This window comes from Orbicella faveolata, unplaced genomic scaffold (genome assembly GCF_042242905.1).
Source record: "Orbicella faveolata isolate gen_17 unplaced genomic scaffold, um_ofav_v1 contig_34, whole genome shotgun sequence".
In the NCBI taxonomy this organism is placed as follows: Eukaryota; Metazoa; Cnidaria; class Anthozoa; order Scleractinia; family Merulinidae; genus Orbicella; species Orbicella faveolata.
This window is the reverse complement of record NW_028301563.1, coordinates 11,454,080-11,469,506: the sequence shown is the minus strand read 5'-3', so window position 1 is coordinate 11,469,506 and position 15,427 is coordinate 11,454,080. Positions and strand designations below refer to the sequence as shown.

At 38.1% G+C, this 15,427-nt stretch overlaps 2 protein-coding genes across 2 annotated transcripts; one reads left to right on the top strand and one right to left on the bottom strand.

The window, feature by feature from the left end:
* Positions 1–786: 786 nt before the first annotated feature.
* On the top strand, positions 787–2,282 carry LOC110050121 (uncharacterized). Its single transcript, XM_020756003.2, has one exon. It carries the CDS (start codon positions 821–823, stop codon positions 1,391–1,393), a length of 573 nt encoding a protein of 190 aa, XP_020611662.1. The 5' UTR covers positions 787–820; the 3' UTR covers positions 1,394–2,282.
* Positions 2,283–7,294: 5,012 nt separating this feature from the next.
* On the bottom strand, positions 7,295–15,420 carry LOC110050120 (S-phase kinase-associated protein 1). The gene is made up of 7 exons (XM_020756001.2): positions 15,267–15,420; positions 12,378–12,474; positions 12,135–12,205; positions 10,379–10,522; positions 9,446–9,515; positions 8,596–8,666; positions 7,295–7,737 (listed from the first exon to the last, which is right to left on the bottom strand). Exons 2-7 carry the CDS (start codon positions 12,472–12,474, stop codon positions 7,702–7,704), a joined length of 489 nt encoding a protein of 162 aa, XP_020611660.1. The 5' UTR covers positions 15,267–15,420; the 3' UTR covers positions 7,295–7,701.
* Positions 15,421–15,427: the final 7 nt, after the last annotated feature.

The following is a 15,427-nucleotide window of genomic DNA, read 5'->3' as shown; positions in this document are numbered from 1 at the left end:
CACATAACAAAGTGATGCAGGTGGAGATGGCCATAACAGGGGTCATGAGAGAGTTGGACATTGGGGCACTGGGGTTGGGAGGGGGGGTGAGGGGGAAGCTGGCATTTCTTTACTAATACTTATAAATGCTCTCATACCATGGGCTTCTGCTCCAACTGATGGGTAGTAAGTGCCACTGGCCACACCCTAGGTTTCACTGAGCTGAGAGAACAACAAATCTAAGACTTACCCAAAGTTCCACAAAGACTTCCCACAAAGTTCTATGCTCTGCCCCAAGGTCCAACCACTCACCCTTTTGTACACCACTTTGACGGAAAAGATGCCCCTTTTTGTATGCCTTTACTAGAAAAAAGGTGCCCCTTTCACATACTGTACCATATTGTGAATAAATCACCAAAAAAGGAAGTCTTCTTGTCATTTTCATGTAGTGCCTAATAAATTAAATGATGGCCATCAGGTGCATCTGTTAAAGTAACTAAATGACAGATTTTCCTATATTTTTACACACCAGCTTGTGAAATCCCTACCCTGTTATGTACCTGAAGCCAGAAGAGAGAACCCCCTTTGGGTGGAGCCTCCTTGTATAGGGAATACCCCCCGGGACTCCAGCCCTAGGCTCGCTCAACCCCTTTTAACTTCCGGTAGCCTTCGGGTGGAAAATAGATAGGGAGGGAAGAGATTTTATTCCCTGGGGAGACCTTAGCCTGACCCATAACTGCAGATCAACATTGACACTGGAACCCTTGGAGGAATCGAAATTCTCGGAAAGCTGAAGGCATTGTGTTACGTGACGTACAACAGAGGATGCTGGGGCGGCATCATGGCGGAAGAAGAGAAGCCCGCCATCGTAAAACGAGTGAAGAAAGAAGAGGATGGTGGAGATATCAACTTGACTGACGAAGTTTTAGTTAACTTGCCGGTCAAGGATTTAAACAGCGTTCTGCGTGGCGTCTCAGATGACGAGGTGTACCGAATTAAGCAGAGGAGGAGAACGTTGAAGAACCGCGGTTACGCTCAAAACAGTCGGACGAAACGTGTACGACAAAAAGAGGATTTAGAGGTGGAGAGGCAGCAACTTCGTGAAGACTTAGAGCAGCTTTCCAGAGAGAACGATAATTTGAAGAGAGAGAGAGACGAAGCGAGGAAAAAATACGATTCGCTACAAAAGTTATTGACTAACAGAACAAAAACGGTGGGTTTGCAGTTGATTGGGGTCGGCAATCGCGAGTCATCATCAACGGCCGAACACGAGATTCAAGTTGACGTGGTGGGAATCGAAGAAGAGCAAAGTAACTTCAAAGATTCACAGGAATCTGATCTTTCAGACGATTATCGATCGAGGTCGAGGAAATCTTCGTTTCGTTCAGAGGACGAAGGCGACGAATCCCGATGAATGAAATACTATCAAGTGAGATTCATTGCGGCGGACTTTGTTTACAAACTAGCACATATCGAATGCTGACTATACAATTTTCGTGTTTGAACTGTACTCGTGTTTATGATCGTAGTAAAAGCCCCCAGATTTTCAAGAATGGCCTTTATTTCGATAGGAAGGCAATATTTTGGTAATTCAGTGGATTTTAAGCCGTAGGTATATGTTTTGTTCGTTTAAGCGTAAATATCGATACTCTATTCTGTAGCATTGTGATGTTTTAGTGTACAAATCGGTAAAATTCTACAAAATATTTTTAAAAATGGACTCTTAGTTAAAAAGAGGCAAACTTTCGATTTCATATCTCGATTGTGTACTCAATCGCGGTAGGAAACTTCTCATGTACATATTTCTATCTTTTACTAAAGGTGCGTGTGTTATAACAGTCTCCGACATTGTATTGACACATGCGATCTTCATTGAATCAATGAACTGTAATTGAATTTCAACTTGTACGAAAGCCCAAACAAGATATTTCTGTTTCCCTGTAGAGCAAATTTTACTTGTTCCTCTTGGAATGTATTTGTCAAGGAATATAACCATTATTTTCAATATTTGTCATGCTGACTTGGCAGATTTTAATGTATGACTTTGTGGGTGTGGTCTCATGTGACATGTAAATTAAACTATAACTCATCTTTTTACGACAGACTGAAGTAAATATGTATATCAACTATAGATTTAGTTTGAAGGACTTAAGTAAGGGGTAACCAACCTACAGAACAATTTGATTAGTTACTCAAAATGTTGCTGAATTATATATCAAGCTTTTGATTTTCTCTCCTAAACTAAATACTTACAACTAAGATGTCAACATCGTCACTGGAAATAAATTGAAGAAACTACACCATTTTACAGATTGGTGACATCATGTAACTAAGTCTCTGTATTTTAAAAGTATATAGAGTAAAACTACCCAACAAACTCTAACATAACAGAATAATTTACCACTGAAAAACTGGAAGATCTGTATCACAACTAAATTATTGTTTCACTTCAGCTCAAAGGTCTAATATAGATTGCTAATGGCACAACTGTAAAATGTGCCATTGCAATTTATAAAATAACTGAAATATTGTGTGCGGTCTGAATGGTCGATAGGTATGTTTAGATGAGATTATGTAAATATGGTTGTGACATTTTAGATTCATGCATATATTTGAGAAACATTTTATAAAAGCCAGAGTACTTTTTGTGTTTACATTTTCTGATCTAAACACGTAGAGGGTTGGGAGAATTCTCAAAAGTTATGGAAATGCTTGAATGCGTCTCAGATTTGCATAACTCTCCAATTCTCTGAATCCCCCTCGTGTTTAGATGAGGCTATGTAACCACCGAAAAAGTGCTCTGTTGCTTAAAGGAGCTACGTCACGGTTTGTGCATATTGAAAAGTTTAGCCTCAATTCTTGAAATTCATCATTTGTAATCTGTGTTAATCTTCTCCATCCGTAGCCATCCTTGTTCCTTTATGGTTTAGCATTATCTCTTTGGTGTTTTTCTATCTTATTAAACTGTTATTTTCAGGTTTCCTGCCATTTAGAGGTGGCCAAAATAACTCAAAATATCATGGCTGAGCTCCTTTAAGTTTCGCTGTAGTTTGAATTTGGGAAATACTAAAAAATCATTAGAACCTGACAAGCAGATATTTTAATCTGCTCCATCGGTTATTGACTTAGGGTGCGTTTCTTTGAGAAAATCCAAGATTGGATTCTTAAATCCAAAACACTCCAAAAATGAATTTTGCATTTCTTTACTAAACAGATCATGGTGTGTCAAAGACACCAAAGAATCCACTCCCAGAGAGGGTAACCTGACATGCAGGCTAGGTTACCAGGCACTGTTTCGGAAAGGAACCCAGACCCATTCCCTGATACGAAAACAATCTGTATAGACTACTGTGGGGTTAGTCATTTATACTGTGGAAATTAGAGCAAGGGACCATCTTCCCTTCAAGAAATAGAATTTTTTTCCCCTAGTGAAGCTGTCATGCAGTCTATCCTCCCAGTCCCACAAAGGCCAAACACTGCCCCACCCCAGTTGGAAAAACTTGATGTAACTTAAGTGGCTTGGCCTCCCAACTACCTCTGAAAAGGATTTTAACTTTTCATGCTGATGAAGCTCTACAAAGACTTGTGAAGGTTGTTTGACCTCTGCACAAGGATCTCTTAAAGCTTTGTTACCAGTAAGAAAATTTTCAGGTAAAATGTCTGATCTCTTTCTCAAGGACAAAGAACTGCCCATAGAGAGACAGGTCATGTCACCATACAATAATGGTCAGGCAATGTGTAGTCCCAGAAAATATCCATACCTCGTCCACGAAAGGGATTTTTTTTTACAAGACTTCCCCACCATGGAATTTCCAATTAAACTCAATTCATTTCTTAAATGTTTTGGTCTTAGAGAACCCCAAACCCCAGGAAATTCCAATCCCTTCTGTGAGGGAAGTATGCATATTTTCTGGAACTGCACAATGTGTATCCGTATAAAATAAAAAGTTGACCTGCACCTCTTTAAAATGTCTATTTTGATTCGTTGTTTATCTGCACCTCTTTTGTTCTTAGGACTATAGGCATTGCTTGTGTTGTTTACCTATTGTTTCATTAGGCCAGTCATAAAGAACCTCGTAACAGCACAGGTCGCCCTGTATAATTATGTCCATGTCTGCCATCCTCTGGGGTTTGTACATTTTAGGGGTTAAAAAAGTGGTTTTGGTACCTCTTGGGGTTCTCAGCCTCAAAAGGTATACAGTAAGAGCTTTTTTTGTGCCGCTAAGGGGTGAAAAAAAATTTCAAGCCACGCCCACAAAGCAGGATCTTGGTACCTCAAAGGGGCACCCCGTCCATTTTATATGGGAGTCCCCCAAGGGGTTTTAAGGGGGGGATTGGAAAAATTGTCCTAATCAAGAATTCTCTTTCAACTAGAGACACTGAATTGAAATCAAATATTTCATCAAACCATTTGCTTGCAACATTTTGCTTCATCACAAAACCACTATCAAAATGAAACCACTAACAAAATGATTTTTACCAAGAACAGTTAAGGTGGGTGCATGTCATTTTCCAAATTACCAGCAGCTTGTCAGTTTACCACTCAAGCTTTTTGTGCCATACCATAAATCACAGTACATGGATAAACCATACATTGATTAGCTTCTTATCAGGACATCAGTCTGACTCATTATGCAATGGGAGGAGCGGCAGGGACCTCATGGTTGGTGCGCTCCACTCCAGATTGGGCGGACCAGTTTCAAGCCCTGTGGGTAGTGCAGGAGGGTGTATGTCATTTCCCAAATTACCAGCAGGTTGTCAGTTTACCACTCAAGCTTTTTGTGCCATACCATAAATCCCAGTACATGGATAAACCATACATCGATTAGCTTCTTATCAGGAGGATATCTGTCTGGCTCATTATGCAATAGGAGGAGCGGCAGGGAACTCGTGGTTAGTGCACTCCACTCCAGATCTGCAGTCCAGGTTAAAGCCCTAGCTGGGGACATCGTGTTGTGTTCTTGGACAAGACACTTTACTCTTACAGTGCCTCTCTCAACCCAGGTGTATAGATGGGTACCAGCAAATTACCTAGTTAAGATACAAGCATTCTGTCTTGTCCTCACAATTAGCAAGTACACGTTAATTTTCCTGGTGGAGAGAGGCAGAGCTGAAGAACAACCCAACAAACCTGGCCAAGATTTCACACTACTGAGGAGTCATTAATGTTTTCAGCAGGAGGGAAACTGGTTTTCAAAAGAAGACAAAACTATTTGAACTGAACTTCTAAATATGCAAGAAAAACTTTCCTCTAGATGGTCAAACCAGGCAGGCAAAATTGCTTTCAAAACAGGTCAATTTGCCCAAATTTATGTACCTCCTACAAAAGCTTACACAGATTTCTGTAATAATTCAACCCTTTAACTTGATTTTCAGACAAGACAACTACAGTGACTTTTTCAATGTTCAAATGTAAAGGTGGTTTTAGTACTGTGTAATTAAAGAAATGTAGTTTACTATTCTCAGTAAATGTCACACAAAGTTGATGGTCACAAATGTATTTAGCAGGCATTCTTGCATTTTGGGTGCACATTTAAGATTAGCAGGCTTCACAAAAATATAAAGTGATCCAGTCATTTAAATGTTCTTCAACACCAAGAAGTAGGTTTATTTCTTTAAAATCAAGGTCAAGCATGCAAAGGTTAAGGGTTTTGTCAACCCAAGAGGTTAGCTAGACAGGGTGAATTATCATAACTATCCCTAGTACTGGTGTACATACAAAGTAACAATGCTTCTCAAACTCATTAATAATTAAATTCATCATGTTTAAACAAAGGAAATCATGACCATGACGGTGTTTGGATATCTGATCTTAATTGGCATAGATTTTTACGACTTTAATTCTCCGTTTTCTCCTTAGTTTTAGTTTTGATTGAGAACAAATATCAAACACGAAAGACAGTGTTTGACCACATTTCCAAACACCTTGGAGTTCCTCAAAAATACTCCGCTACCCGTCGTATTTTTACCTCTCTTCTCGGTGTTTTGAAAATCAAACGCGGTCAAACACGGTCTTTTGTGTTTGATATATTACACACAATCCAATGAACAGCACTAAGAGAAGATTACACACTCAGACTAAATGTCAAGAGAAGTTTTAGCTGCACCCCTTTCCCTGCCCCCAAAACGGGTCCATACCCTCTACCTTAATTGTTTGTAACACCCAACAAGTCACATGTGTTTTGTTAAGATGCCGTGGTGTTATTTAAAGAGAGTTTGCATGGTTAGTATTTAATTTAAGTGACCATTTTCAATACTTGGCAAAAATAATGAAGTAAAGTTAAATGACTTTATAGGAGGAGGAGGAGGTGGAGGAGGTATGCAGGACTGTCACAAAGTTTTGAAGACTGCATTATTGTTGATTTTGCCACCTTTTCCTAAAGAATCAGGCAAATAGCAAGCAGAGTAGCTAGAAGACTTACAAAGTAACTACTTCTGACAACCCTGGGCATGGTTTAGATAATACAGGAATTTCAGTTGCATTGATAGTCTAATTTACTCTCACTAATGGTGGTGTGTAGCCACTGCTGTCACTTTGTGTCTGTATTCAGGGCTGCATTGCTAACCCAGGATTAGCGAGAATTTTGAGTTCAGTTTTGTAACTTTTCAGTGAGGTTTCCTGTTCGTATTGTTTGTCCTTCAGTTTTGAGTTTGAATAATCTAAAACTACACATCACATAGATAGTGAAAAACAGTTTCTTTTTTTTTTTACAAGAAAAATTAATATTTTGATTAACTTTTAATAATGGGTTAGTGTTAACCAGCTTTCAAACAACTCAGCCCAGGAGTAAATAGTTTTCTCAAAAAAAAAGAATTCCACGCTGGCCACAGCCACTTCCCTTTTCATTTTATTATTTGGGGCACCATCTTGAGAGAATCAAAAAGGGAATGCCAAACACAAAATAGCAGCCACTAGTGACTAGATTCTAATGAGACTGCCAAATTGACCAGGCATGGCAAAACCATTATCTCATCCGAGAATGCATAGCCGATTGGACTGCCTGTCCACCCCGAAATTGCTTTTACTTAGCAATATTGCATTGACTTTCAAATCTTTACTGCAACCATGATGATTTATCTTTTCCTCTCAGTCTGAGAGCAAAAGTACTAGACAGTTACAGTTGTTTATTCTTCCAGTTTTCAATTGATGTGGTTGTGGTAACCATTTTTTACTTGCCATGTCAGCATTGTTTTGCAAAATGTTACAGTTTTTGACCACATGTAGGCACACTGAAAGTGATGCTTACAATCAGTGGCATGTCACTATCTTCAGTCCACTGTACATCTTAAGATAAGGTAGCAATAAACTATCACATTAAACACAACAGACTCACAATCTTTTTATTATAAATTACACATCAAATAAAATGCAGTAACAACAGTGTAAATCCATTGTAACGCCTTATTTATTTTTAAGAAAGAAACAGTACATGTGCTTGCCACAACTATGGAAAGATGTGATCATGATAAAGCCAGAAGGATCATGGCTTCACTACTATTAAACCACATTAGAGAATGGTGAAGTCTTGAATGTGGCTTGAATAACATGTAGTAAACCACTTTCAAGAACTGCACAACCCAAAAAAGATGCAAAATAAAATAATGTAAGAAAACGGCAAAGACTGTTGTTATTGTAAAGATCATGAAGGTCACTTCTCCAGGGATTACGTAGCTTAGACTTCAAAAAGCTATTTTCAAGTAAATACAAAGTAGAATAACTGTTTACTTCTCTTCACACCACTCATTTTCTTTCCGAACCTGTCATGGGAAATAGAGACATACAAATAAATAAATATTTCCCTATCTAATCCATCAAATATTTTAGCTCACAGGCGATTGGTCTAAACACATCACAGGAATGAATATAACCCAGCTAGAACTGGGGAATATCTGAGTGATATTCCCCAATTTCAAAACTGTGCATGTTGCAAAAAATATTTGAAAGGATAAGAAACACAATAGCCTCCATTTGGCGTGTGAAAATATGTTTGGTATTCATTGTTAGACATTACCTGTTTCTCAAAGCTCACAGTTTTCCTCAAGCTACCCTCTTGGAGAACTGTTCGCTTCTCAGAACAGACAATGTCCACGGACAAATGGACAAATGGACTAGCTGCTTTTGGACAGCAACTTATTTTGGTCAGTATCTTTTGCCTTGATGCAGTCAATTCTTTCCCACGAAAGAGCCTTCTGAGGTTCAAAATGAAAGGTTCCATGCTAACAAAAACAACTCTAATGAGAATGAAAAATGTCCCTTCCAGATACCCAACAAGCAAATTTGCTCATGGTCAAGAACCAAGGCAAGCCATCTGCTGCCTAATTTATGATTTTAAAACAAAAAAGCAAACTTAGAGAAGCACTCAAATGTTCTGGGCAAGAAGCATGTGACAGGCACTTGCTCAAGATAGAAAAGCAAGGTGAAATTCAAGTTTGTTCACTCACTATGGAGTGACTCTAATTGGTATGTATTCCTGACTAGAACTGATATCACTCAAATTACGCTTTTCAATCACTTTTGACCCTCAGTGCTAGAACATTCAAGTGTGAAACCAATGATCAAGTAGCACCCACATTTCATTTTCCTAGAGGAGTGAAAAATCAATAAATAAACCTTACCTGCTCCTCCTCCTCAGGTGTGAAATCGTTCTTAATGTTGAAGGTCTTCCTGATTTCTTCTGGAGTTTTTCCTGATTTGAGAACAGAAATTGACTTATTCAACAAGTTTCCAATATTTTTTGAAAACAGTAGAGCTGCCTTATATGCAGTAATCTTTAGTCTCTTTGAGAAGCACCAAAATCATAGGAAACTCTACAAACTTATTTATGAGTTGAAAATGTAAACAAATCTATCTATTAATCTTTTTTAAATATTTGTTGCTTTTGATACCCTTTCATTACCACTTCAGGTTTAAAACAAAAACTCTAAAATTTAAACAAGATGATGTTGTAGCATGAATAATCCATGAAACAAGGAAACTGCTCTTGGCTTATTTATGGTGAGCAGTTTTTGTTTCATGTGTATACTTTCCTTATTGTGGCAGCCAAAGAGTGCATTGTTTGGGTGATGACACTTTTAGCAGTAACGAGCAAAAGTGCTTCATAAGCATCTGATAGAAACTGAAATAATATGTCCCTTTGTTTGGTTTGGAGTTTCCGATTACTCAGTGCCAGCTACTACAAATTAATCTCCAATTCCCGTTATGGTTATCAGGGCTGTCATTAAGTCTTGGTTCACCTGTAGCCTTAATCTTCACACCCGTAACAACTTTGTTACTTTACGGGTGAATTGTATCAACTACAACCAAGTTCACCTGTAACAACATGGAGCCATCAAGCATGCTCAGCTGTAACAGGTGCTATGGGTTACGACCCTTATTGACAGCCCTGGTTATGATTTTCATTGTTTACTATGATATTTAAATGATTGATTTGCAAATTGGACTAGTTGCAGTCGTGTCTTGGCATACCTTTGATCATGTTTGCAACAGTTTTGCATGTGACATCTAGAAGTCCTTTGATATCAAGGTAGTTTGCAGCCTGCAATGAGAAACAAACAAAACATACATGTAAAAAAATTTAGACCAAAATCTATGGAAAATGTATTTTCTTGACTGAGTATTATGCAGATCCAGAAAATTTCCACACCCACCCAAGGAAGATACCTGGATATTCCAAGGAGGAGTGGGGCTTCAAAAGCTAAAGGTTTGAAAGAAAAGCATCAAGCTAAACTGGAATTTTTAGAATGCTTTGGGAAAGGGGGGAGGGTTAGGCCAAAAGTACTTCTGCAACATAGATTTCATAGTTGAATAAGCTTCTTTTAATTCATGTTAAAATTTACTTTGGTAGCAAGGCCTAGCAGACAAAAGCAAAGAAAACTGAACGATACTTATTCGATACATTTCATTTATGTGAGTTCTTTAGGCCTCACTATCAAGCTCACTTTTAATAAACTTATTAAACTATGTAGCATTCAATGTGTTGTTCCACTAAATTTCCATATGGTTCCCACAGGGGGAATCTGCATTTTCTCATGGTGGCAGTTTCATATAGCCTTTAGATAACACTAACAATTAGACCCAATACCAGCAAGGGCTACAGGTCAATAGCCCATGAGGCAAAGCCGAATGGGCTATTGACCTGTAGCCCTTGAGGGCGAAGGGTCTAACTGTTTTAGTACACCCAACTAGTCAGACAGAACAGGCAACAATAAAATTAGCAAATGCAAGTTGAAGAAATATTTATTTGGGAATAAAACGAAAGAAAGCATCATGCTCGATTGTGCCAATTTCGCTACTCGAGGACTATTACTAGTAGTCCTCTAGTAGCGTAGCCAATTAAGTGGCAGAATTAATTTTGCATTAGTCCACTAGTTGGGTGATACTAATTTATATTATACTCACAAGGATAAGCTCAAACAGTGTCCCTTGATCAACTTTGAGGAATTCTTGATCCCAAGGATCAATGTCGTCTGTTCTTTTTTCTTTGTTTTCGTCGTCATCTGGTGGTGGTGGATCATCCTTGTGATGAGTGGCCCACTGTATAACCTTCAATACAACAATAAACAACTGTCTAGTTAACAAATAGGTTCCATGTTACCGTGTGTCTGTTCAGTATTTGTATAAATCTACCAGCATTCTATCAAGAATGCTGTTCTCTGATTGGCTACGCTACTCACTATCTATTCTGTGATAGATAGTGAGTAGCATAGCAGAGTGCCCTTGTTAACAAAATGACAGCCACTTCTTGGCGTTTTTGAAGTGTCTGCGAAAAGGATTTGGATAAAGTTTTGAACGACTAGTAGATTTATTATACTAAAACAATTAGATTATTCACTCTCGATTTCTAGGTGTGATATTTGACTCGGGCTGAGCCCTCGTCAACTATCACGTCATAGAAATCTTGAGCTCATAATCTAATTGTTTATTAGAACACAGATGATGTCAATGTGCAACACAAGCCATTAGGTAAGCATCACTGATGTTCTTGCCATACCGGTATTTTGACATCTTCTGTGATCTATTACTATGCAGACGCACAGCAACATGGAATCTATCTGTTTTATATAGTAAAGAAAAAACAATAAAGCAGAGAGTAGATCATAAGCAAAAACCAATTTTGATCAAAATGAAAGAATAGAGCGCTTTACAACTGAGTGTCAAAAGTAATCAGATAATTACTTTGGTTTTGGTTTTGGTTTTTCTACGGTTTGAGATTGGCTGAGTAGTGTAATTGGTAAGTAACTGGTTTGGTTTTGCTTTTACCACGCTCAATAAATATTGAAAACCGCTCTAATTTGACTTATCACATAACCGGAAGAACATGTGAAAACTGATGAGAATAATGCTCATTTGCAGCTTAGGAAAACCAACAAAAATGTACAATGCCATAATCAAATCATGCACTATCCCTTGATCATGCGATTAAGGACCTTCAGACTGGAGTATGAGTAAGACATCTAGTATAAGTGCAGCTTTCAAATTTCAGTCCAGTTACATTCCTTATTTCTTAATCGTACATGTACAGTTCTACATGTACAGTCCCTGCTCCTCTCTATTATTGACCAGTTGATTAGGAGACTATTAATAAGTGTTTGGTGTTCACAAAACAAGATAATCAAAAGCATACATTATGTAATATGCTTTTGATTATCTTGTGCACTAGGTTTGAAAATTCCTACTTGTAGTCCAGTTTGAATGTCCCTAGTGACTTTGACAACACCTTGATCTTTGGCAGATTCAAGAAGTTATCTCCATGATAAAAAGATTCACCCAGCAACGAATGCTGCTGAGACAGTCAACAATTAAGTTATCTGTACCTGCTCCAAATATCATACAGCAATCTATTCAACAAATATTCTTACATGTATTTGACTTCATAATTCATCATAATAGCAAACAACATGTAGCTTCTTGCATTCTTACTTCAGGAATCCTTTAATGGTCCCTTCAGTTTCACCAATTAAAGACTTAGTCAGGCAATCACCACTTGGTGCTTCTCAGTTTTTTTTTTGTTGTTGTCTTTTTTTTGACCGAAGAAAAGGATTCATTTGTATTGCATTCTATCTTTGTAAGATCAATATTTATAAATACTGTAAGCATTGATGTGCAAGCCACATAGAGAGTAAATTTAGTAGACAAAGTAACACAATTAATATACCTTCTTGAGAATTGCCGCATTTACATTAGGAAGGGGGACTGGCTCATCATCATCCTCATCCATACCAAGATCTGTGATGGACAAGAGGTAACAAGAAAGCTAAACATAATCAGTAATTATTCTTTACAGAAGGAAAAAAAATCTTGGATCATTTTGCAAAAGAGCTTGAAGTGGTGCTCTTTTACCTCCTCAAAAGTTATTAAACACGTAAACCCTGGTATTAAATTAACGTCATGTACAGACCTTCAAGCATGGTCTTGATTGTGACAGATGCTTTGGCAATTTCAACATCTACTTCAAATATTTCCCCATCTGAACTTTGTAACTTTATGTTTGGCATCTAAAATGGAAACACTATAGCAGGTTAGATTATTTTGTAGAAATGCAGTCAAAAGACCAATCACTCTTCCCTTAAAAACAAATTTTAATATGGAAGCCTCAAATGCTCAAAATTGACCAAATATTAGCTGGCTACACATGGTACATTACCTGGGTGCGCAAAGTATAACAAACTTGGGCAAAAGCTAAACCCCTTGTTACCCCCCACATCCAGACCCCCAGAAAAGTAATGAGGGCAGGGTTGACACCCAGAGCAATGGAGCAACAGAGGAATAGAGCTCAATAGAGGACCTGGAACAAGGTCTACATCACAGCAAGGTTGGCAGCATGGCATAAAGGCCTAATGTACAACTTGACAAGAAGAGGATAAGTAAGGTGAAAAGGGAAGCCTAATGCTACAAAAGCAGGATAAGCTCCAGAGGTATGGGACACTTAAACCGAAGCAGGCTTTATCTCTCTTTCTCTTCTCCCTGTTGAACACTCGGTCAGATATCCAATACATTCTGGTGCTCCAGGAACTGACTTGATAGACAGTTCAATTCCCTAGTTTTAAAATCCTGATTGTTAGGTGGTTCTGGAAAATACCCAATGGCATATACCTATTAATATAATATTTAAAAGAATGCGCGTGCTCTGATTGGTCAATCAGCTATGGTTTATTGTGCCACTAAACTCATGGAAATTTCGCATGTCTTCTGAATTATTATATAAAAGCAGTAGACCACAAGTTTCTATGGTTTATAGGCTGATAAACAACTTGGGATGTTGGAAGAATACTCGAAGAATTCGTAAATCACTCGCCTGCAACTCTTGATTTACGAATTCTTCGAGTGTCCTTCCAACATCCCGCGTGGTTTATCAGCCTATAAACCATAAAAACTTGTGCCCTATTGCTTTAATAATAGACGGCTTTTTGGAATTCTATGGCAAAAGCGGGGGGTCTTTGAACTGGAATTCCGAAGGCATGGGGGGTACACATGTACTTACAAAAGACAATTTTTGTATCATTGTTATTGGACTGGGATTAGCTTGTGACTGAGGCTAATGTTGGCAGTCTTTTCAAATACAAATGAGATAAATCTCTTTGCAAGCTTATTCCCGTCCAGTACTGAGAATACAAAAATAGTCTACTGGAATTCCAAAGGCATGGGGGATTTCAGATATGGGATTCCCAGAGGGACAGACAAGAGTGCGAAAGCATGAACAAACTGATGGCATGGCTGACAACTGTGGAAAGCAGGATAGAAGACAAACATCAATCAACAGTTAAGCATGTGTTCACATTCATTTACTGAAGAAAACTTATTTCCCGTGGAGTTGCACTTCTTAAATTTCACCTGTTTACTACAGAACAGTCACAATTGGCTATTTAAAACTTCCTGCTGTCTCAAACTGATTTTGGTTTTCCTGAGCCTAAACTCAACCGTATTAGTTTTGAACTATAATGAGAGAGTTTAAAGATTACCATCAGACCATATGACTTGGTCTGCTAGGTTTTAGCTAGGACACCCCAAGCATTCTGCTCTAGATAGCCATTCTGGTCAATAAAAAAAAAGGCATCCCTTGACAAAAGCATACTGCATTACCCAAGTTAAACATTCTTTTACTTCACACTGATTTAAATAAGAACTGCATGTAAACCATATGTCACTCCATCATGTCACTTGCTATTGTTGTAACTTATCATTTTCATTTTAATACTGACTCGCCTATTTTGAACTATTTCTCTTTCCCACCAAGAGTTTAAAATAGCTGGGTTTGTCAGTACCCTCAATATAACAAGGGCACTGTGACTCTCTAGACAGTGTCAAGCCATGTCTAAAACACTGGGCTAGGTCTCTTGATCTGAGAAAACTGATACACTATACACTAGGTCACTACATAAAACCATGGGTTGTCGCTAAGTGTCAGCTGCCGCCAAAATTCACTAGCTGAGAAAGAGGTTGGCTGGATTTTGGCACCAATCACTCGGTAAAGGACAACACACAGTTTTTAGGTAATGCACCTACAACTGTTTGATATCTGAACCATATCGAACAGTCTAACGCAACTAAATGAAAAGTTTGGAATAAATTCCTGACTACCTTGAGTATCAGTACCACTATAATGAGTAAAGTGACTGAAATAAAATCTTGTTTTGAGCACGTTTTGCATGTTCTCTTTCAGCGTACTGCCTGTGCCGCCTTGTAACTGTGAAAAATGGTGACCGGCTCAATGAAAATCTTAACCGTGAGGCTATTTTCTTAGCTACAGCCCTGAAAAACCCTTTTTGGAGATCTATAATCCAAAGTCAAATGACTCTAACACTCTTCAGAAAAGCTACTCATTACTTTACATAAGTAAAACAAATTTACTTATTTATTGTATTAATGTGTACCTTCCCTCTACTATAGGTATTGGCCTATAAACTATAATTCGGAAAAGGGGCATCGTAGAGTTGCATAAACCGTCTTGATACTCCAATTGAAATACATACACGAAAGAAAAACGAAATATAAATCATATTTCGGTTGAAATCTCGCATCTGAGGTTAGTTACGTTATGTATCGGCAAACAAACCACTGACGACAGATGCTATAGATTTAGATGAGAGAATGACTGGTTTAAGAAACGTATTTATAACGCTAAAAACCTTTAAAAAGTTCTCTGACCAAAGGAAGTTTGGAAACTCGTGACAGAAAAACAATTTTCAGCAATTTTGAATTGTGAACATTGCATGCTCGATGCCCAGAGAAAATAGTTTATACAAACATGACACGCTAAAAAAAGAAGAAACAACTTGCCAAGCATTACCTTATGGGTCCAAGTGTATTAAGCTGTCCTGATCACGGTAGTCGAGAAGGGAAAGGCCGGAAAGCAACGCACAAACAGCAAATATGTCAGCCACACTCCTTACTATGCAAAACTTTTTCAAGGATACTTCTCGGAAGGTTATCACCCAGAAGCCTTTTCGA